Consider the following 18537-nt stretch of genomic DNA (forward strand, 5'->3'; position numbering starts at 1 on the left):
TAGCTAGAGCTAGAACTGGGGTATGTGTGCGGGTAACTTTACATGTTCTGATGCCTCCACTACTGATGATCATTTCTGTCGTGAACATACATTACAGAATTAACTCTTGAGCTGTTTTCATTCCTCCTTGAGTTTTCTAGTTCAAAATGAACATCAATTTTTACTCATCTTTCTGAAAATTCCATTTCCTGCTCAGGCCCATAGGCAGTGCCCCCCTGACAAATGGGGTGCTCACAATGCTTAGGTGTAAATGAGAAATAATTTTAGAGACGGTAGCCCTCTACTTCTAGCACTGGCCACAGAGCCCACATAAGCCACAGGGTGCTCAACTGGCTGGACCCAAGACGGGGACCTTCCTGAGGTCAGCCACTGGAAGAAGGAAGGAGGAATGCACTTTCCTGGTGAGAGCGTAAACTCTCCCACAAAGAAAGTCTTAATAAATGTAGGTATTATAAAGCGGAGAGACATGCTAGAGCCAGGGCCCTGGGATTTGAATCCTAACTGGTTTACTTAAAGGTCTCACCTGAGATAAGCTGTTGAACCTCTCCTGTAACTGTATCCTTGTCTGCAAAATGGGATTATAATAGTCAAGCTCCCTAAGCAAGTTCGATGAATAAATGAGTATTAAGTGAGTTAACGTGAGTTAAGGGCTTAGGAGAGTGTCTGGCACAGGATAAGTACATGTAAGTGCTCGTTAAATGGCTCTTGTTAGAAAAGGGCAGTTTGACTCCAAACCCATCCCCGATCAGGGCATGGTGCCTCCAACTTATAACCAAATTAGTAATTTGAATTCAAAACATTCCTATCCCAGCCGCCTACCTAGTTGAGAAAAATATTTGAAACACTCTATTTATACCACCATTCATTCCATTAAACCATAATAAGCAGGTTCTGTGCATTACCAGATAAAAGAATTGAAAGGGAATGAATCTCATATTCCACTTTCAAGGATCCCAGTGCTGTATGCAGACAATATTATATTTTAATAATTAATTGTTCATCAAAGAAAAAGATGAAGAACAGGGATGCTAAATTCAAAGTTATTCAAATTGCAAAAATGAATAATGTATGATTTTTATATTAAATACACACTGTATTAAGTAGTCTACATCTCACCCAACTCTGTCTTTCATTTTTAAGCATTTTGCACGTACAATATGAATAATCAGTTAGGGGAGGTTTATTTAGAAAAAGAAATACCTTATTTGAATGCAAACGGAATATATCCGAAGATGATTAAATTTTTCTTATCAATTAGGAAATTTTGTATGAGGGCTGTAAAGTCATGGTCACCATTAAACCCAGCGTGGCCCAGTTATCCTTGCAGTTTCCTTTCAACATTAAATTATATCTGGCTCAATTCTGTTCAATTCCTTACTTCTGATAGCAGTGCCAGGAGGCAATCTTTAATTAAAGAAAATTTGAAAGATTCAAACATGCATAATTGGATTAAAAATGTGATCATTAAAACATTAGATGATAATCATCTGATTGATTGCATTTTTCACTGTGTTAATAATCTCATATTTTCAATACTTTGGTTATATAGGAAGAGAGAAAGCCCTTTATAAGATACGATCAACAATCAAAATATCGATGAGACTTATGCAGTAACCAGGAATCATGGAATTATACTGAAAACACACACAAGCACACATACCCCAATGAACAAAGTATTACATTGGAAGATATATAGGGAAGAATGTGCCAGCCCTCAAAAAGCAGTCAACCTATTTTAGAATAGTAGGGTTAAGATAAACAAATATAAGAAAGCCCAAGCTTCTGTTTTCAGCCCAGTGATTGTTTAGTTCCTTCAGGATTTCCCAAAACTTTATAAGGAAAAGCTATTACGTTTTCCTTAACCACTTCAAAGCACTGGTATGCTCTGTGCTGGGGAGGGTAGGGAGAGAGTAACATTGGAAAAAACTGGGTCATAGGTCACTCCGAATGGAGGAAGAAGATTCCTAACAGTACTTCTCAAAGTTAATGTTCATGCACATCACCTGGGGAGCTTGTTAAAATGTAGATTCTGATCCCGAGAGTCTGCATTTTTAATAATGCTGAGCATATTAGAGTACCCAGTTTCTGTGAGCACTGTATAAACGGGCCCCCACACTGTCTGCAGCCTCATCCACCTCTACTTTCTGACTCTCAGGTATAGCCATCCTGGTCTCTTTGCTGTCCCGTAATCACATGACCCCAGGGCCTTTGCACTGGCTCTTCTTTCTTCACTGCTCTCTATTCATGGCTGGTTTTAGATCAAATGCCTTTCAGCTGCTAACAAGTTAGTCATATTTGAATGACACATTTCTCAATGAAGTCTCCCCTATTTTGAAAATGGCAATTTTATTTATTTATTTTTTTTAAAAGATTTTATTTATTTATTTGTCATAGAGAGAGAAGCTAGAGTGAGCACAGGCAGACAGAGTGGCAGGCAGAGGCAGAGGGAGAAGCAGGCTCCCTGCCAAGCAAGGAGCCCGATGTGGAACTCGACCCCAGGACGCCGGGATCATGACCTGAGCCGAAGGCAGCTGCTTAACCAACTGAGCCACCCAGGCGTCCCGAAAATGGCAATTTTAAAAGCAGGCTCATTGAGAAGGAAGCATCTGATTAAAAACCCAAAGGCAGAAGTGAGCCATGCAGCAACCTTGAGAGAACATTCCTAGCAGAGAGAAAAGCTAGTGCAAAGGGATTCTGCCTGATGTGTGGCTGGGGTGAAGTGAGCAAGAGGGAAATTAGAAGGAAAAGTTCAACAGCCCAAAATTTGACGGGCTCTAGGAGGAAAAAAAAAGATCAGCTGCTGGTTAAAGTACAATCTGGAATTTGGTTAAAAATTATGAAGATGCCAAAACACTAGAACACAGAGTCAGCAGCTCAGAGTTAAGTGCAGATGGGCCATGAGTGTGCTGTATGATCTGGGAGGAGCTCTGGGTGTGACGAGCTCATAACTAAAGGGCCTGCTGACCACAGAAACAGAAAATGGAAGTCACGGTGGAAATAGAGAGCCTGAGGGTCAGAATCCAGGGAATTTAGGAGTGTGGATTCTAGGAGCCATCATAGAGGTCAGAAAGCATTGGTTTAAAATGAACACAGTGAGAGAAGCCTCCCAGAAGGAGCCAAGGAATTAATTTTATGATCTAAATACAAGCAGTGAGGGGCACCTGGGTTACTCAGTCAGTTTAGCGTCTGACTCTTGATTTTGGCTCTTATCATGATCTCAGGGTTGTGAGGTTGAGCCCTACATCAGCCTCTGCACCAGGCATGGACCTGCTTAAGATTTTCTCTCCCCTCCCTCTCCCTCTATTCCTCATCCCCACGCTCTTGCTCATGCTCTCTCTCTCACTTTCTAAAAATACATACATACAAACACACAAGCAGTGATACCTGCTTTTTTTTTTTTTAAAGATTTTATTTATTTATTTGACAGAGATCACAAGTAGGCAGAGAAGCAGGCAGAGAGAGAGGAGGAAGTAGGCTCCCTGCTGAGCAGAGAGACTGATTCGGGGCTCGATCCCAGGACCCTGGGATCATGACCTGAGCCGAAGGCAGAGGCTTTAACCCACTGAGCCACCCAGGTGCCCCTGATACCTGCTTTATATAACTGGATGCTGGCTGTCAGGAAGGAATGGGAAAGATGGACCAAAGGGACGGGCCTGGACCATTTTCAAGGTGTAGCTACTTACAAGGCTTCATAATAGATGATTTTAAGGAACAAACCTAAGGTTACAATGAGGGGATCCTGGGCAAAGTCCCCTGAGAATCACAAAGCACTGCAGGGTTCCAAAGAGTTACAGAAGATGTTAGTTCCACTTCATTTTACAAACAAGGAAAACGAAGTCCAAAGGGGAAAAGTGACTGGGTCAGGATCACACAGTGAGGTGGGAGTAAATCTGGGTCTCAACCAGCACCGGGCTCTTTCTACCAGCCCATTCTCGGGCCCAGGGCTCTGAGTCCCTTACAACGTAAACATGAGGAGGTGAGAAAATTTCACAGAAGACTGAGAACTCTTCCAGCTTTTACAAGCATAAATCTAGGGGCGCCTGGGTGGCTCAGTGGGTTAAGCCACTGCCTTCGGCTCAGGTCATGATCCCAGGTCCTGGGTTCGAGCCCCACATCGGGCTTTCTGCTCAGCAGGGAGCCTGCTTCCTCCTCTCTCTCTGCCTGCCTCTCTGCCTACTTGTGATTTCTGTCAAATAAATAAATAAAATCTTAAAAAAAAAAAAAAACAAAAAAAAAAAACAAGCATAAATCTAGCCCTGACACTGCCCAGCTCCAACCTTCCAGTGGCTGGAAGCAGCCGATCTTTTTTTTCCTCCTAGAGCCCGTCAAAATCCAAACTCCCTCCACAGCCATGGGGCCCTGCATGATCTGTCTACCTCTGCATCTCTTTGCTTCTGCTCTCACCCCTGCTGACCACCCATCTGTCTCCTCACCTTGCTGTTCCCTCTGCTTAGAATGCTTCTCCCCATTGCCACTCCATATGGCGGATTCCTTTTCATCCCAGGAGACTCAGCTCAAATGCCATCTCCTGAGACTCCACCCCGAACACCCCACCTGATATGTTCCTGATGCCATTAACTCCAACACACCCAGTTCATTTCCTTCCCAGGGTGTGTTTACTCATTTACTGTCCATCTCCCTCAAGAGCCTGATTTCGCACAAGGGCAAAGACCTTGCCTCTCTCATTCACCCCACACACCCAGCAACTAAAACACTGCCTGGAACATAGTAGGTTCCCAATAGTTACGTGAAAAGAGAATGAAGGAACAAACAAGCATGGTAGTTGGGGTATTTTAAATAACCAATACATTCAAGATATTGCATTTCTTTCATATCTAAGTCACTAATGACTATAAATAAGATGTATCATTATTTCAAATGCCACTACTAAAGGCGGCACATTACTAATTAGATAATGACATGATATCAGTGTAAGATGCACCCCGACTTTAGAGTTGTTAAACTACGAAGAAATGAAAAAAAATTCAACTGTGTGATGAGAGATGTGATCATCTCACAATATATAAAAATATCATACCATTATGTTGTATCCCTGAAACTAATGTAATGTCATGGCATAAACACATGACAGAAAGCACATGAAGAAACGAGAGTCACAGAATTGAGGACATTAGGATATTGACATGCCTGAGGTTCACCTCTTTTGACTGGTGCACGTTTATGGTATGTGAGCTCAGGGTCGGGTATGGCTGGTTTTCTCAAAACAAGGCCTCACAACTTTGTGGAGTGGGTATCAACTCCTGACCATGCTCATGGTCATGACTGTGCAGACCTCAGTCTCATTACAGGCCGTGTAATTGGTGGATAGTGATCTCCTCTCTAGAAGGCTGGAGGCTCCATGACAGCAAGACCGTAGCTCCTGACTATACCCCTAGGACACAACACAGGGCCTTAAAGGGTAGGTCCTTCAGACATGGCTGAAAAACATGGATCGAACTAAGTCACTAAGTAATTCTACGTCAAAAGCGGCCCAGAGGCCAAATCTAGCCTAGTAGCTACTTTTGTAAATGAAGTTTTATTGGAACACACCCATGGCTATTTGTATACAAATGATCTATGCCTGCTTCCAGGTTACAACTGCACAATTGAGTTGCTGCAACAGAGTACATATGGGAGCAATGCCTAAAATATTTGCTATCGATCCCTTTACAGAGAAAGCTTGCTGACCCCCTGTTCCTATAGAAGAAGTAGGACATTTAAAAGGGATGGCAACAAGCATCCCATTTGAGAATGAATGGGGCAAATTACATGGGGATGCAGAGATATGGACTTTATTTCTACTTTGAAACATTTTCCACCAGTGGGCAGAGAATTAAATTCCTACCCTTCGGTTTTTATGACAGGCATAGTCCGGAGAAAATCCTACAGGCCCATGTTATGACATGAACAGCTAGTGTTATTCCAGGTTCTGAGCAAGGGCAGCTTCATTAGGAGACAGCCTACCTGATTAAACATTGTTGAACTCAAGCACCCACAGAGGCACTCCAAGGTCATCAAACAGCCACTACACCCTGGTTCAAGGACATTTAAGCTCCTTGAGTTTACTGGTCTCTTCAATTGGTCAAATGTGGCATTTTAATTTAAGGATTGACATCTGAATAAAACTGCATTGTCATTAATACTTCCAAAGAAACACAAAGAGCAGGGTCTTGTCAACAATTAAGGAAATGAATATGACACTTTATACAGACACATATAGTGAAAAAACTCAGTGTTGTCACCAAACAGTTCCACTGCTGCCTCTTCTCCTTACAGGGTGGCCATGACTGACAGGGTACGCACAGTCTTTTAGCCTCCTTCTGATGCTTGATCAATGACCTAACTCACATAAGAAAAACTGAGGTTCATAAGAATGAGATGGTTTGGACAATAATCAGGATGTTAATCAATGCTGGAAACAGAACCTGGCCCAGCAGAGCTAGTAAGAGAATGGATTCAGAATCTAATACATTTGGGTTCAAATTATTGTCCAACTCCATGAGCTGGGACAATTAGCCAATCTCTCTGAATCTCAGTTCACCCTTCTGTAACACAGGATTAAGAATTTCTACCTATCTGTGCTACTGGCTAGGATTAATTAAGATTTTACACACAGAACATGCAGGCAGGGCTGGGTCCACAGCCCAGTGGAGGAGAGGCTACTGCTTCTTCCTTTCCCACACTTTCTGATTCCTTGCCCCCGATCCTTTTCCCTGATCTCAAAGGGACTGGCTACTCCCAAATCCTTGGTGACCATGGTCTTCCTCATTTCATTTTATTTTATGTGACTCAACTAACTCAAGCAACACACATTCTAGTCAGGTAGTGACGGTGGCAATGCTTAGGGGTCCACAATCACTTCCTGTCACCACACGGCCTTCCCCAGACGCACGTCAACAAGTAACAACAGTAATGGGGAGGGTGGCAGTCAAAGTGGCAACGACAGCGGCTGACGCTGAGTGCTGACTATGTGCGAGGCACAATTTGGTACGAGAAGTCACTACCTCCTTGGGATAAACCAGTAACGTTGGCATTATTATTACCTCTGTATGGAGTGGAGATACTAAGTGATTTGTGCAGACTGTACAACTAGTCCAAAGCAGAACCGGTACTCACCCCCAGAGCCTGTGCCCTCGCCCTCGACCACACCACCACAGCGCCTCTCCTACACCAAGGTGGAATGGATACAGCAAGGTGAGAAAAATCCCACAAAGTAGCCCCAGGCACTTTAGCGAGCACCTTGCAGGAGATGACAGGAGACATGGTTTAATCTCTCTCTTGGCTCTCCACATCCCATGGAAATGACCAGGAGAAGCATTTCCTTGGGCTCCCATGATCCTGTTCAAACGATCAAATAGTGACAAAGAAGGCTGGCCAAATGACAATTGGCCTCAAACTCAAAGACGACCTGAAGGGAATCACTTTTGAAGTCTTTTTCTGTCTTAACATTATTGTTCACAACACTATGGGTGATAAAATAGAGGCCGCCCAGCATCCCATTTCCTGGCTTTGGCTAAGAGAAGAGACACAAATGGCTCACATCTATGGCAGTTCTGACACACCGAAGTCCAGGAAACTGTGGAAATGGCTTCAGTGTGACTGTTTCTCCAAGATTTTGAGATCAAAAGTGTTCAGATAAGCATCTGCCCTTCCTGGATCCCTAGCAGATGGGAGCGAATTAGCCAAGACCAAGGTACTACATATTCATAGCACACTTCAGGAAAGTTCCACGTAATTCGACGCTGGGAACATAAACTTCAAAGGGGAAATTTTGTCACGTGTTAAGACATTCAAAACTATCAGTGGGCTGCTCAGTAATAAAGCAGAGGTATGGACTTTATTTCTAACTTGAAACATTTTCCACCATTCAAAAGGGAGAAAATTATTTGATTTCTTTCTCTGAGGTAAACATTAAAACACACCCCTCATTAATTCAGGTGAAACACATTCAGATTGGCTGGTCATTCTGCCAAGATCAAAAGTGAAGCTCCTCTAGGGGCTCCTGGGTGGCTCGGTCGGTTAAGTGTCTGTCTTTGGCTCAGGTCATGATCCCTGGGTCCTGGGATCAACTCCCTCTCCCTCTGCCACTCCCCCTACTTGTGCTCGCTCTCTCCTCTCTCTCTCTCTCCCTGTGAAATAAATAAATAAAATCTTAAAAACAAAACAAAACAAAAAAAAAACGTGAAACCCGTCTCTGTAAAGTCTACCAGATGGTAAGAAGTAATGGCCCGAATAGGTATTTACATTGTCCCCACGTGAACGGGCCACCGGGAGAAGGCAACTCTATTAGCAGAGCTACTGTAATTGTTACTGCTTAGGTAAGGCGGGGTTGACAAACCTTTTCTGTAAAGGGCCAGAGAGTAAGTGTTTAAGGCTTTGCAGGCCAGAGAACATCTCTGTTACGGCTGCTCAACTCTGCTATTGTGGTACAGAAAGAGTCATAGGCAATAGGTCAACAGGTGAGTGTGACTGTGTTTCAATAAAACTTTATTTACAAAAGTGGGCAGCAGGCCAGATTTGGATCACTGATTGTACTCGCTGGTTGCCGATGTAGAGGACAGTGGACACATGCCAGGTGTCCTTCCTTCTCGGTTCTTTCCCTATTCTAATACAGTTAGCATTAATACCTATGGGGCAGGTCCTTTCCTTACCCCCATTTTACAAGGTGGAACCCCAGAGGGACGGAGAGACGCAGCAATCTGTGCAGGATTCAAAACCAGGACAGTTGGAACTCTGAAGCACTGTTCCAGAATCCTTGCAGAAACCAATGTTCCTAAGAATCACAATATAGGTGAAAAATAACAAATTCCATTTCTTTAGAAATATTCCTTAACACAGACTTTTCAGAAAACTCATTCCAAAGTTCTAATTGCTTATTCATGTGAACACATGAGATTAATCTGCAGGTGAAGAATATTAGTGTTTTTAATCTTCAGCAACAAGAATGGGAAGGACAGAAAAAAAAAAAAAGGATTCTCATGATATTAAAATTTTCCTAAAGGCAAGGAAAAGCTTGTTCATCTTACTCAACACCTTACCTATCACTTCTTAGGCCCTCCATAGGGGGACAACGGTTAGACTCTGATTAAAGAAGCTTCAAGTTCACATATACAAAACAGGTAAGAACAAATCTCAAGCCCTATCAGTACATCTCTGGGCCATCTTCTTGCTGCCTGATTGTCATGACACAGACTATTTCTGCCTAATAGTTTAATTTTCCCCAAAAGTCCCTTGTTCTGGGATTTGTCCTTTTCTTCCAAAGTTCATGCAAGATACTTTTCAGGAACTTGAGCCATTTAGTCAGCCTCAGACAGAGAGTTTATGTCCAGATCTCAGACCCCGGGGATAATCTCAGTAGTGCCAGAGTGATGATGACAGACTCTGGTCCTGTTAAGTATTTCTTCACTTGCCCCTTCCACAGTCTATGCGAGGAACCTCAATCAGAGGCAGATGCTGTGACCCTGGCAGAGAACAGAGGGGGAGATGGTCTGGGAGTCATGAGAGCCACTCTCAAGTCATGAAGACCTTTCTTCAGCCAAGGCTCGCTTTGCACGCCCTTCTGTATAATGGGGGGCATGAGAGCTGTGTCTCAGAGGCTTTCTTGGGGATTCAGCGGTGCCCATCAGGCCAATGAGACCCTTGCCTGGTGTAGAGCCAGCGTGTACCCACATAGCAGCATGGGGAGCCTTTGTTTTTAGACCTAAGACCCGAGTCTCCATCCCCCTTGTTGCTGATTTCCTTCTTCTCAATTCTCAAAGGAGTTATTGGCTCTCAAAGTCATCTCCTAATGATAGAATCCCAAGGCAGCCGCAGTTCGTTCTTTGGCTTGCAATCAACTTGTAGAGAAACAAAGAGCCTGTCAGGGGTGCTTACAGTGGAAAGTTTTTTAAAAAGTGCTGTCGATCCTCCTCTTTGCTTGCTGCAAAGCACCCTAGTACCTGAGGTGTCCCAGAGGAAAGCACCGTCAGAATCTCTTACTTTCCTTTTTTTTTTTTTTAAGTTTTTATTTATTTATTTGACAGAGATCACAAGTAGGCAGAGAGGGAGGCATAGAGAGAGGAAAGGTAGCAGGCTCCCTGCTGAGCAGAGAGCCTGATTCGGGGCTTGATCCCAGGACCCTGGGATCATGACCTGAGCTGAAGGCAGAGGCTTTAACCCACTGAGCCACCCAGGTGCCGCCAGTATCTCTTACTTTCTAAAACTAGTGACTGTCTTTGATTGTGAAATTTAGCACACCTTCAGCAAGATGCCTAAAACATAAATAGATAACGTAAATATACTCAAGTGAGCCCTGGAGTGATCCGGAACAGGAGAAGCCCCTGCCACCCTCCCTGGGAAGGTGCCTCATCACTTTCCGAACCTGCCTCCAGAAGTAACCACCATCTTTTGGAAAGTAATCATGACTTTGCCTTTCCTTTAGTGTTCTACCCTATGCACTCTTCAGCCTCTTGCTTCACTTTGTGGTTCTCAGATGTGGCCCGGTTTGGGGAGAGGCATAAGATTCCAACCCTTCCCATCGGGGTGAAATGTTCTCTTGTAGGCCTGCATTGGGTTTATCTAGCTTGCTGAAGATAGGCCCTAGGAAAAACAATGCCATGAACATTCTTGTACGCATCTCGCGGTACACTTTTATCTGCGTTCTCTGCGGGACATGCTTGGGAGCTGGAGTACTGAATCAGTGTGGCTAAATACTACCAAACTGCTTCCAGAAAAGTGTGAGAGTTCCCAGCATTCCCAGCCTTGCTTACACTGGACACTGTCAGGATTTTTAACATTTGACTATGTGGTGCATGCTGCCGGATTCTGTTTGAGCGCCATGCGTGTATTATCTTTGAGAAGTCACTGTGCAATATACATAGGCTACTCTTTCATTTACAAACAACTGAATGTATAAATCTAAGGGGACAGTAGGATGAATTTGTATATTATTACCTATGTCATCATCCTCTTGGTCAAGATAAGTAATATTTTTATCTTCCAAGGAAATTCCCTTATGTTTCTTCTCCTTTACGATACCCCTCCGCCTCAGTATTCCGGCTTTTATGGCCAAAGGTGAGTTTTGTCTGTTCTTGAACTTGACAGAAAGGGAAGTAGGAGGTATGTGCTCTTCTGTTTTCATGTAAATGTAGGAGCGCATTGTTTTTCATTACTGTATAATATTTCACTGCCTGGTTATTCTACGACTTGCATGTGTAGGGGGACATTTGGATTGGTTCCACTCTGGGGCCATTATAAACAAAGCTCCCAAGGGCAAATCTTTCTGTGGACATTTCCCTTGGGTACATACCTACATGTGGACTTGCCAGCTCAGAGGATAAGGCAGAGGTGCGACATAGGCAGAAATGGCCACATTGCTTTCTGAGAGGCTGGGCCATCTGCATCCCCACCGCAGCTGTCCTGAGGTCCCAATGGTACCATGCCCTGGCCTGTCTTCTTTTTAATTAGTGTCTGTGGTGAGTGATGTATCAGCTGCTGTGTAAGAGAAAGCCTAGCCCCTGTTTTAGAAGAAATTCAGACCACTCCAGGTCTGGATTCTCTTCCAGATTATTCTTGATTATAGGAACCTTAACCCTAGCAAGTGGAATATGGAAAAAAAAGAGCAGATCCAGCTGCATCAACGCCTACCGCCATGTGGAAAAGCCTGGCCAGGTGGTCACGTACGTTCCCAAGTTTCCTTTATTTCTCCCCTTTCTGTCAAATGCCTGGATTGAACTCTAGCTATTCCATGACTTTGTCTGTAGATCTGGTGAGTGGATGAGCATCCCAGGGCCCCAGGGCAGGGGAGAAAATGGGTATGAACACCCCCAAAATGAACCCAAGTGAATAAAGAGTCAGTCGGGGAAGCTATTCTGCAAAGAGAGTTTTGATCCTGACACAGCCCCAACCTCCATCACTGTAAAACTTGTGCCTTTCTTTAATTGCAGGATGTTCTCAGGTGATCATTTATTTACTTGTACTTTCACTGACAGCCTTCTCGGAAGAACCTGGGGAGGGAGGACAAGGGGATGAGCCATCTGGCTCTGACCGGGGTCTGAGGCAATTTCTATCTGCCCCCCTCACATTTCCTCTGAAGGAGAAAGGTACTGTTCCTGCTCACTAAGGAAGATGATGGTGGGGGATGGGAAAACACAGGGAGTCAAAGCTCAACATCCAAGCAGTTGCTACTATCAAGTTTTCTTGCAAAAATACAAAAACGGTTGGGGTGCCTGGGTGGCTCAGTGGGTTAAGCCTCTGCCTTCGGCTCAGGTCATGATCTCAGGGTCCTGGGATTGAGCCCCACATCGGGCTCTCTGCTCGGAGGGGAGCCTGCTTCCCCCTCTCTCTGCCTGCCTCTCTGCCTACTTGTGATCTATCTCTCTGTCAAATAAATAAATAAATAAAATCTTTAAAAAAAAAAAAAACAGATCTCTCTTAGATGATGGACAAGAAGGAGTGGTTCGGGTTTTGATGCATTTTCATGATACTTTAGAATACGAACACAAACAGCCTGCTAGATTTTCTTTGGATGGATATTATAAAAAAAGAAAGGAAAAGCAGGTAATCCAAAAATGTGAAAGTAAAACAAACAAACAAACTTTTTAATTGACATAGGATATAACATACATTTCTGAGCATCGGTCAGTTAGGTAAAACTAGCTGTCAGGGATGGTTGTATTTCTATACCAATGTACATACAAGTTGAGTTTTTTCCCTTTTTTCCCCTTAAATAGGTTAAAAAAAAAAAAAAGAACCAGTATTTCTATTAGGCGTGACTTCTACTAAGTGCTGGTTGCTGAGTACAAAAAGTGCTGTAAATGACCAAGTCCATGCTATGACTAGGATTCAGTTTCTCCCTAGATCTTTCCTCCACGGTGGGTCTTGGGAGTGTGTAAGCAAAACAGCCGACGACACACTTTTTAGTGCTTCCATCTACGCTCAATGGATAGATGGGACCAGAATCAATGGTAAATCACATCTCTCCATTCTATTTATATTTCTTCATGGCTCTCAAGTTTGTAAAAATCACAATTTACATGGGAACACGAACACATAAGAAACAACACTTCATGTTTGCCAGGAGGTTTCTAGATCTCTCTCGCCGGCAGCACAGACGCCATGTTGCCGAGTGCAGAGCCTCAGACAAGCTCCATGCACTTCCACCACCAGAGACCTCCATCGACTATGGTGCTGCCTGAAACCCTGACCCCTCACTTCTCCTCCTGCATGGTCTCTACGCACTCTGGAGGTCCCAGTGGTCACCTTGCCTGTGGTGCTGCCTCCACACCGCCCCAGTCTGAGTTAAACCTGCTGTTCCCCATTCCTTATCACAATGGCAATGCTTAACTGTGTGTGTCCCCAGAGACTTTATAAATGCGAGGAGGGCAGCTCTAGGTCTGCTGTGTGCTCCGTCTGCCTAGCTTCGTGGTCTGCCTTGATGAGGCACTTACTAAATATGCATGAGAGGACCAAGCACTGCTTCTAAGAATCTGTGGGCATTTTAAGAGTGAGGGGACCCAATAAAAACCTCTTTGGAAATGGGATTAGGAAGGAAGATAGGAACCTCCATGCCAGCCAAGGGAGGTACATGCCCAAGATCTTCCTTCCAGAGACAAGCTGTCACGAGGAGCCAGGTTAACAGCCAGCCGATAGCTTCTGCCCCTTCAAGGCTGAACCCAGTGTTCTCATGGTGTCTGGTCTTGATGGGACGCTCTAGCTGGTGACTCCACATGGCAGGGGAACCCAACATAGGACACCTCTCACAGGCTGCTTTGGCCCTGAGGTGCTTCAGGGACCTGGCCAGGACATTCTGAGAGCTGCCTTCAGGCAGTCCTCCTAGATTGCTTCCCCATTCGGAGATATCAGATCTGTACTGCAGTGCTGACCCTGTCCCCACATGGTTCTGCTTCTTTCCTTTCCTCTTTAGCCCTCTCTGCCAGCAAATTCACCCGCACTGAAAACCCCACCTTGCTGTCTGCCTCACAGAGGCCCCTGACGACCATATGCCAAGCACGACTGCAGGGGTGACCAGACTTCTCATTGTCATTTCTGCTGAAAGAATGTGCAAGATTTTTCCTATTAATAAAAAACAACAACAACAACAACAACAACAAAAAAACCTTTCGCTTAATGAGGAATTAATATTCTAAGATATGGCTCCCAGAGCTGACGAAATAAAACCAATTCTGAACTGTAACAGAAAGCCATATTGATTTCTCCTTTTTACACATTTCTATCATCATTTCCAAGCCAGAGATTCTGTGAAGGGCACGATTATTTATGTCCCATCAAATTAACAGATCATTCAATTCCCTCACAGGACCTTCAACTTGAAGATGCTTCTAGTTCCAACAAAAGTTGTTTTAGCCATTTCAAATGTTCACTCTCTGTTGGAAGAACGACGAAAGAGAGGACGGTTATCACAATGGAAGTCAGCAACAGCCTGAGAACTGGGGACGGGGACAAAGTCAGGTTTCCAAGATGTTCTCATATTCCCTTCTCTTCCCAGTCAAAGCAAAACTCAAGCGGCCTTTGGTTTCTCCTCCTCTTCTCCCAGTTTTGTATTTTCACTTATTTGTTGGTTTATCTGACTCACTGACTTGGCTAACATTTACAGAGCATCTGTCATTGGCCACACATGCAGGAGGTCTTGCCCTCACGAAGCTGATGGTTTAGTAGGTAACACATGAGTAAATAAAACACACAGTTATTTCAGATACTTTTCAGGTGTTTGAAGAAAGTAACTTAGGATGACGTGACAGGGAACCACGGGAGTGGGGAGCGGGTGGGGCATTTGACAGGATAATAAAGAACTGTCTGAGGAGGCTCAAATCTGAACTGAGATCTAAAATGATAAAGGGAGACACCCTTGTGATGAGCTGAGGCAAGAACCTTCTGGACAGAAGCCGCAGAAACAACAAATGCAAAAGCTGGGAGGTGTCGACAGCATTCCAGGCAGGCTGGAGGAAAAGAAGGGCAGCCCCTCACCTCACCTCACCTCCCTTCCAGACACCTCCCTGCGTCTCTCAATCACACACAGGGGGCCTGCCACTCTTTTTTGCTGTCTAAGTAAGTAAACTCCCTTTTGCAGGGAATTATTTCTGATAGGTCTCCTCTGACTTCTCCACTAGGAAGTAGTGTTGAAACCACATCCCAGGACATCTCTGCCACCCTCCCTGTGCCAGTAAACATAGAAGAGCGTACACAGAACAGCCTTGCTCTGTAGATAATGAGCAAGGATAACACGATTATGCTAGCACAGATCGCATGAACTAAATGATGACAACCCAGTGAGTTTACAGAGACTTTGGGATCTGGGAGCTAGTAGAAGCTTCTGCTTACTTTTAACATATGGGATTTCCTTCAATTATAATTGTGGAGATAAGAACACACAGATCTACTTAAATGCCATAGCTGGTGGAATGCTTCCTCGCAGACCAAAGAATTGGTACCTATTTCGAAGATTCTAGAACTCTCCATGGTGTGTTTGTTTTTATTATATATATATATATATGTTTAAAGATTTTATTTATTTATTTGACAGACAGAGATCACAAATAGGCGGAGCAGCAGGCAGAGAGAGAGAGACAGGGGAAAGCAGGCTCCCTGCTGAGCAGAGAGCCCGATGTGGGGCTCGATCCCAGGACCCTGAGATCATGACCTGAGCCGAAGGCAGAGGCTTAACCCAGTGAGCCACCCATGCGCCCCTGTTTTTATTATATTTTATAAAGATTTTATTTATTTGTCAGAAAGAGCACAAGCAGGCAGAGAGGCAGGCAGAGGGAAGGGGGGGAAGCAGGCTCCCCGCTGAGAGCAAGGAGCCCGATGCTGGACTCGATCCAAGGACCCTAGGATCATGACCCGAGCTGAAGGCAGTGGCTTAACCAACTGAGCCACCCAGGCGCCAGTGTGTTTGTTTTTAAACAGGACGAAAAGTTCGTGGGGAAGGAAGATCTATTCAACATTTACTACATTTCAAGTCCCCAAACTCAGTCTACACTATGAATTTCTGGAAGGAGTTTGACCGACTCGGTACCCAAGGGGATCTTCTGGGAAAGGAGCTCAGAATGCACAACGTGTTGCCCCCATACCAGCTTGCTTTGCACTTTCGAGGCTGCCCAGAGTACAAAGCGAATGTGCTTACTGTCCAAAACCACCCCTGCTGTTACCACAGCAAAGCACAAACGTTCAGGCAGAAACAGTTTGGGTAAAGGTGCCCTGTTCTCTGGCCACACAGCCTAATCCAGCTCTGCGTGAGGCCTTCGCTTTGAGATACAAACTGAAACTGAGAGGAAGCCGTGGAAACCTGCCACCCATGAAAACCTCTAGGTGGGTGTCTTCGGCCACACCATCTTCCTATTTTTACTCACTGTATTACTGTTACCTGCCGCACGACTGAATGGTTCTAAGAGCAGGACAAGTTACATCCCAAATCCTACTCACTTCCACTGCACGCTGACAACTGGTTTTAGCTTCCCTGAGAGAAATGGGGGAAGAGGTCTGGGAAGCTCTGCCGAGTCGGCTAATGTGGAAAGACAATCCTCCCAGAAAGGTGTGAAGATGTTTTATCACAGCTGTGGAGATGAAGGGGAGATTTATTATGGTTACTAATGCTATTTCTGTCAATGTCTTTGGAATTCTAATTAGATGATTAAAACTTCGCAAATCATTACATTACCTCTAAGACTCTGCACCTCCCTGCGACAAGGGTACTTTTGAAATCAGAGGATCCTGATGTCATAGGTAATGATGCGTCACTGATAATAAAGTTGCAGGGAAATTCCTCCAATAAAAACCAGTTGGGAAAGACAGAACCCATTTATCTTACTTTATCTCACAGTTTTATGCCTGGGGATACGACGCCTGCTACACAGCACACGGCCTAGCTTTTTCCATGCTAGGAGCTGGTGATGCTTGCTCACATGCAGCCAAGTTTAATGACTTGTCACAGCTACTTAAAATTTTTTCCCCCAAAATCTGAGAGGCAAATCAAGAAATTTATTAATGCAAAGATACACGAAAGAAGAATATTTTTAAGGGAGACATGAGACAGTGGCAGGTTCGGCGCATAACAATGGTGGCTCTTTGGGTGTTTTGATTGATAACGTATGCATTCAAAGTGGTACCTGAAGAGAAACAAATTGCTTACTGTTAACCCAGATCCCTTTGCAGGTAATAAATGGGCGTGCTCTTTACCCATCAAATAATGGCTCTCATGCCCTTCAACATCAGTGGGTGAAGCATGGGTGTCACCCTCTGTCCTCTACAAGATAACCCCATTCCTTTAGGTAAAGACCTTAGCTGTTCACATCCCAGTAAAAAGAAGCATACGTGGCTTACTTACCATGATGTACGACGCCCTTCAACCCATGGATAATAGGATCCAGTGCGGAATTGTCCCTTGGACTGACCTACATGTAAAGGAAACATGATTGGTTAAATCTGTTCTGGCATCAGACACAACAGCCTCAGTTTAATCTTGCGAAGAGAAGGGGGGGTGGAAATAGATGTTATCTAGTGGGCCTTGTAGGTCTTACATAGACCACGGCTCTCACCAAACACAAAAGATTTATGACATCATGAAATCAAGGGAGGAAGTCTAAATCAAAAGAAAGAAACTTCTCAGAATATATCAGAACGGGAGAGAAATACCACAGTCCCAGTAAAATCTTAAAAAGCAACTGTAAGACTTTTCTTTCGCTTTTGTTTTATTAAAAGTACACCTGGATCTGCTAAAAAGTCATTGAAAGTCATCAAAGAGTAATCCATCATTGACTGAATATTTCAATACTTTCTTGTGATGTGTTTTTTTTCCTCTCCTTCTTAGAAAATGGATCTGTGCCCTACCAGCCTCCTCTTCTTTCTTAGGCTCCCAGTCTCCTGTGCTTTACCTCATACTAAAAGAGGAATCTCTAAGACTCAAAGCAAGAGAGGGGAGGACACAACAGGAGGGGAGCCTGAAGAGACAGTGTCTCCCAACTTCATTTCTCCCTGGGGTTTTTAATTCCCCCAGAAGTCAAGCCTCTTACCTATTCTTTCCCTAACTTGCTAATATTACTCAGCACAAATTCTCATCTGTGCCCCTTCCAGAAGGCTATAATTCCACCAGCATACTGTGATTTTGGTATTGAGGTACTTTCTTTCAGACACATTATTGAAATATTTACAAATGAAATGAAACGATATCTAGATTTTAGTCCAAAATAATCCAAGAGTGGAGAGCCATTCAGGAAGCAAGCAAGGCATAGATGCAGGGAGACTGACACTCATTCCATCATTTATGACCTTAAATGATGCGTATCGAGTGGGTCTTGATATAATTTTCTCTACTTTTGTGGATGACTGACTCTTCCCAAATAGTTTCTCAAAATCTATTCTCTGTGGTCAGCATATCTCCTGAATTTTTTTTTCAGAAGTAGTATTTCTATTTAATCCATTTTTAACTTAATGAAGTTGAGATATTGGTGAACCTTTCAGCACGTAGCAAGACCCAACTTGATATCTCCTAGTTAATTCAGAGCCATCTTAGGTGAAAATTTGAAGGTAACTAAAAATTTTCCA

The 18537-nt window shown here is 44.0% G+C and overlaps 1 protein-coding gene across 5 annotated transcripts in view; it reads right to left on the minus strand.

Annotated features, from left to right (window-relative positions):
• Positions 1–18537, minus strand: part of PTPRG (protein tyrosine phosphatase receptor type G) — a 707992-nt gene that overhangs the window by 148500 nt on the left and 540955 nt on the right. For all 5 annotated transcript variants that reach the window (XM_047690530.1, XM_047690520.1, XM_047690539.1 and 2 more), the window contains one exon: positions 17321–17387. In XM_047690530.1, the coding sequence (XP_047546486.1) occupies positions 17321–17387 (67 nt within the window). The remainder of the gene's footprint in view (positions 1–17320; positions 17388–18537) is intronic.

This window comes from Lutra lutra, chromosome 1, assembly GCF_902655055.1.
Source record: "Lutra lutra chromosome 1, mLutLut1.2, whole genome shotgun sequence".
Lineage (NCBI taxonomy): Eukaryota > Metazoa > Chordata > Mammalia > Carnivora > Mustelidae > Lutra > Lutra lutra.